The sequence below is a fragment of the Arachis stenosperma genome, chromosome 7, assembly GCF_014773155.1.
Source record: "Arachis stenosperma cultivar V10309 chromosome 7, arast.V10309.gnm1.PFL2, whole genome shotgun sequence".
NCBI lineage: Eukaryota > Viridiplantae > Streptophyta > Magnoliopsida > Fabales > Fabaceae > Arachis > Arachis stenosperma.
In genome coordinates this window covers 2,734,817-2,740,657 of record NC_080383.1, presented here as the reverse complement: position 1 = coordinate 2,740,657, position 5,841 = coordinate 2,734,817, and the positions used below count along the sequence as shown (strand labels likewise).

Sequence of the window (5,841 nt, the reverse complement as noted above, 5' to 3'; positions counted from 1 at the left end):
TGAAGAATTAGGTATATTCATACATCATGTCAAGCAATTTCATTACTCGACGAGCACTTACAAATCAACATTCAGCTCATGAGAGCAGTTATTACAGAAACAACATCGCCTTATCCCACTAGGTAGCCAGAGTCGACTACATGGATCAAACAGCTACATGAGAGTAGTTATTACATATTACGAAGTCAAAAGACGGCGTAAAGCATAACAAAGCAACACAAAGCCACACAAAAGCAAGAACATGCATACATAGCATACTTGCTTATTTGGTTCATTAAGGCACAACATAATGAAACTTGAAAAGTAGCTTCTACCTAGAAGGTAGAAGAATAATTGTAGCAATGTTTGTTGTTGACATGAATAATGAAAACCTTGTTACTGAAGAACAAGGCATTCTTGTGTACCAGCTACCATGGCCTTGGCAGGACGAGCCTTTGATTTCGCTGCATTGACTTCCTCCTCGGTGGTTTCAGCCTTGACTTCCAACTCAAAAGAGGCAATGGCTTCAAAGATAAGAGCATTGACCTCTTCAAACCTCGCCTCAGAAAGCGAGACCTCTGCGAGAAGCCTCCAAGCATTGGCTTCGGATGCCTCTTCGTAATCCTTCTTCCTCTTCAGAACCATGTGGCCGCTAATCTCCCACACGGCAGGGTTCACTTGGGTGTCAAGAAGCTCAGCATCCACTTCTCCAAGAGCTTGTTTCTCTGCATAACACTGTTTGTCTAATCGCATCAATAATCTGAAAATTTTGGATCGGAGAAAAAAAGTATTTCGAAAGATGAGTGATTATTGAGAAAGATTTCTACCTGTGGCAACAGAAAGACTTGTTTTCCACAATCAGCAATGAGAACATTGTAAGGTATGTTGTTGTTCTGAAGGCAAATGCAAGCATCCGAAACAATGTTCGCCAAATCTTCCAGTGTATCACCACCCTCAAAGACGAGACCTCTAACAGGATACTTCAGGAGTTCAGAGATCTTCACGCCAGCGTTCGATTTGGCAATTGTCTTAGTTGGAGCCTTCTCAATTGGAAAGGGTGCAGCCAAGTAATAAGCCTGCACAATTCAAAATAAAAACCAAATTGCAATTCAATACGACAGAATATGTAATCTCCAGTAAATAAATCTACATAACTACTAAGGTGTCATGCTAATCTTACGACGATAAGTAACCGTTACCTGGAAATGAAGATGGTTAATAGTGGCGAAAGCGCCCAAGCTGTTGTAACCCAGACGGAAATATGGATTTCCAGCTTCTGCTGCCATGTGAAGTGCAAGCAAGAAGCTCTCGTGATCAATCCTTTGGGGCAAGCACTCGAAAATCCGGGGAATCAGTAGCACATGCCCATACTCAATAGGACTCACCTGTTAAGAAAGACCATCACATATATAAAGTGTCTATCATATATATATATATATATATATATATATATATATATATATATATATATATATATAGTTTAATTAACCATCAACAACATAAATTGAGCACAAGTTAAGAAAACATACATTGATAGCAACAAGGCTAGGAGAATTGTCAACATCAATTGGAGCATTTGGAAAGAACTGGACTTCCCCATCGTCGCTGGACTCGAATTGGAAGAGGAGCTCTTCCTGGCCAACTTTAGTGAAGTTGAACTTGTTCTGATCAAAAGGCTGCAGGACCTTGTCGACACGGAACTCAGTCGGCCTCTTCTTGAGGTGGCGTCCCTCGTTCAGCTGTGCAATGAAGCCATACTCGCCCGGAATCACCTATACCGAAAAATCACAGAACACATGAAAACCAATCCCATATACATATCTATGCATCTAAAATTCTAAATTCTCAAAGCTCAAAGAGACTAACAAGTAACATCAGATCCGAAAATAAGAGATAAATTAAGAGAAGGAAGGAACAATCTGGACCTTGGTTTCGCAGGCAGTAACATCATACCGGAAAAGCCCTCTCTGCATACGTTCTTCCCACTGCCATCAAATGACTTCCAAATTTCAATGAACAAAAACAAGCTGCTAAATGCTAAGACTTTAAAAATAGGAAAAATCTTAACAAAAACGAAACTTGAAGAACTAAATTACATAAAAAGACTTGTAATTGTAAATAGTTTTTCATGATCTGAAATTCAGAGTTCCACCATTACCTCCCCAAGAATAAGTGAATCCAAGAAGGCCACAGGAGGCTCCCCACATTCTTGGAGTGCCAAGTCCTTCCCTTTAGCTTTCTCAAGCCTTTTGAAGGCATACAAAGGAAGCTTTGCCTCTGCTCAAAACCAGAAAACACAAATCAATCACAAACACAAACATACCCCATAGAAAATTATAAGTTACTTTAAATAAATCACAAGCACTTTTTTTCCCCAAAATTATAAGTTTCTTCAAATACTATTAAGCTGATCCAAACACACAACATAAGTTATGTACTCTAACCAAGTAACCAGTAAATAATATATCATATATATGTACCACAAATCTAAAACAAACAAAAAAAGGCATGATAGAAGAATTCCAAGTTCCAAGTACCTTGAATGCAGCAGCTTTTGAGACAGTTACGACCGCATCCTCCAACAGGGCGAGTAGCCTCTCCACCCTCCTCTTTTTGATAATTAGAAACAACAGTAGGAACCCTCTTAATTCTCAACATCTTCTCTTCTTTCTTTTTTTTTTCTCTCACTCACAAAAAAACCCCAAACAAAGCAAACAAGAACAAGAAGAAGAAGAACACAAAGATCTCACTAAATTTGCAGCTGAAGTTAACTTAGCAGAGGCTTAAGAAAAGAAGAAAAAGTAGCAGAAAAAAAAGAAGCAACTACTCTAAGCTACTAAACTAGAAGAAGGAGGAAGAAGAAGAAGAAGAACCGCCACCAGCGAGGAAGAGGAGGTCGGAGGGGCTACCACCTTCAGAAGGCAGAGCACCACGCCCACCGTGCGGCGAAGGGTTGGATGTGACAACTACGCAACCCTTGCGTCGTACAGTTCGGACATGAAAGAGAACCCGAGATGCTCCGTGAATAGCCGTGATGTCAGCAACTCTTCTACCACAGGGTTAACACCCTCTCCGAGAAATTGTTATGCGAATGAATGAAAGCTGAGAATTTGAGAGATACCCAACATGCAGAGGGATGGAAAGTTTGGAGCTTTGGAGTTTGGTGGATGGAAAGTGTGGTGAGCGGAATCCGTGGTTATATAGAAGAGATAAGAAGGGGAAAGAAATTGTCCAGAATTTGGGGCTGTGAATCAATGAATCAATGGGTTTTGTTTTGTTATGTGTTTGTGTTTTTGTGTTTGCAACCAACTTACTTAACGTGGTGGCTTCAGTACTTCTCAAGGGACAATTGGCAACGACTATTGGTGTGTTTGGCAACCACGTTTGAAAAAAAAAAAAAACGTTACAATTTTATAAGAAGTAATAATTTTTAATTTTTTCGTTGCACTAAAAATTTTTAGTTAAAATCAATTCTATAAAATTATTTTTATTTAAACTCTAATTTGACAAACCACAATTTAAACACACACTATATTTTTAAGTATTTGACTAAATTATTATCTAATATTTTTTGAGTATTTATTGAATAATTATTGTGTTTCTGTTTCTTAGAATTTTTTTTAAATAAATAAAATAAATATCTTATCACACTAGATACGTATTTATTCTTATTTTAATATATTTGTAAAAAGTTGTTGTGATTTTTTATATAATTATGCAATTATATTAATTTTTTAAATAATTATTTATATTAATTAATGTAAAAGATAGTTATTTTTATTAATGTGTGTTACGTAATTAAATATACATATAAAATTAGCATCAAAATTACTTTTCGAACTAATTTGACTTTTGTATAAATACCAAATATATTTATATTTTTAAAAATATATATTTTAAACTAAAAATTTATTATTATTTATTTTTACATAAATATTTATTATTTTATATATTTTTAATATGTATTTTATATAAATAATTAATTTAATAGTTAATTTTAATATATACATAATATAATTAATATTTTTTTACTATCAAAATTGCAATTACTATATATTTAGTTTTTAAGTTGTAAATTTTATTTGGTAAAATTACTAATATAATGCCAGGTTGAAAGTAATTAATATTATTAACTAATTAAATATTTGTGCTTTAATATGTCTGTGCTTTTTATTTTAATTTGTGATTGATATAATGTTTTGTAACTTTCTTTTTATATATATTGGTAGCATAAAGAATTTTATATTATTGTTAATTTAAAAAGTTTATATTGACTTTAGTTTACAATTATTGCTACTACTTCAACAATTATACGAATTAGACAATAATATAAAAATTTTCAGATTTTAAATCTATCAAATTAAATCTTTAAAAATTTATAACTTAAAAATAGAAGAAAATAATTAAAAATGTGAATACAAAATCCCCACATTTATCATTCGTTATTGAAATTATTAACAATTTTGAACTAGTATACAATAATATAATGAGTTGTAGTTAACAATTATACTACATATATATAATCAACTATTAATAGTTGTCATCTATAGAAATATGTATTTAATATTTTATAAAAATATTATATTGTTATAATTTTGTAAATAAATTTGATTATTCTAATTATTACTTATTTAAAAATAATAGATTTTTAGTATATATAAATTGTTTTTCTATAACTAAATAGAGTGTGAAATTTAATTGTGTGATATAATATTTTAGAAAAAATGGAGGAACTGGTCTGGTTCGGTATGGGATGAACTTAGAATCATAGAATCGACTCGATTATCATATTCTAGATTCTAAGTTCATAACCTTAGTCCATTTTCATTTTTATTTCAGTTAGTAAAATAAGCGAAGTCGGATTTGAAAATTGAAGAAGAGTATCCTGAACAATTTCAATAATTGGGTTCATTAATATTTTTGGTATTATAGATGCTATCACACATACAATCATAAAATCATGTATAAATTCTGTTTCCATTCTTTATTAGTTAAAAATTAAAATTTAAAAATCATGCCCAAAAAATCATATACTCAAATAGTCAAATATATGTTAAAATACAAATTTAGTATTTTTTTTATATACATAATAATTTTATTAATTATTAACTTTAATAAATAAATAAATAAATAAATAAAAAGGAAAGTGCGTGGGTTGTTTGGTTTGACCGTATCTATAGCAATTACTTCGGAAAACTACATTTTTTTTCTTAACTCGTGGTTCACGTCTCTATCAATTCATGCTCTTTTTTTTTTTTAGTTTAGGTTTAAATTTCATAACAGAATGATTTTTTGTTTATAAAATTTAATAAAAAGGGATAACAACATGGAAATTTTAAAGTACTAATTATTAAGTTGAATTATTCTTTCTCTCTTTTTCAATTTATTTATTTAAAAAGAATTTTAATTAACATCGTGTCAAAAACTAGTTATTTTATACTCTTAGAAATTGGAAATAAATGTTTAAAAAAGAGCTAAAACTATAATTAAATATCAAACTCACTAATTAGTCTCTTTATTTTTCATTTAATAATAAGAGGTAATATATTTACACCATTTTATTTTTAGAAAATATCTTATAATTATTGAATATTCTAGAAGTATCGTGTTTACTACTTAATATAGAATTTTCTCTCAGCCACCACTGATTAGAGTCTATTAAACGTATTGATCTTACCACCACTAATCTTTTATATACTATTAAAATCGCGTGACATATTTTTTATTTATTTTATTTAATTGATTTAAATACGTTACTTAATTAATAATTTATTTAATTTGATAGAAATAACTATTAAATTATAATATTTTATTTGACTATATTAACTATTAACTAATTAATTACGTTAATTATTTAATTTA

At 30.7% G+C, this 5,841-nt stretch overlaps 1 protein-coding gene across 1 annotated transcript; it reads right to left on the bottom strand.

Moving 5' to 3' along the window:
* LOC130940307 (GDP-L-galactose phosphorylase 1-like) lies at window positions 1-3,256 on the bottom strand. The gene is made up of 7 exons (XM_057868412.1): window positions 2,517-3,256; window positions 2,138-2,256; window positions 1,905-1,964; window positions 1,509-1,751; window positions 1,179-1,364; window positions 807-1,055; window positions 1-714 (listed from the first exon to the last, which is right to left on the bottom strand). Exons 1-7 carry the CDS (start codon window positions 2,635-2,637, stop codon window positions 376-378), a joined length of 1,317 nt encoding a protein of 438 aa, XP_057724395.1. The 5' UTR covers window positions 2,638-3,256; the 3' UTR covers window positions 1-375.
* Between the last annotated feature and the right edge of the window lie 2,585 nt (window positions 3,257-5,841).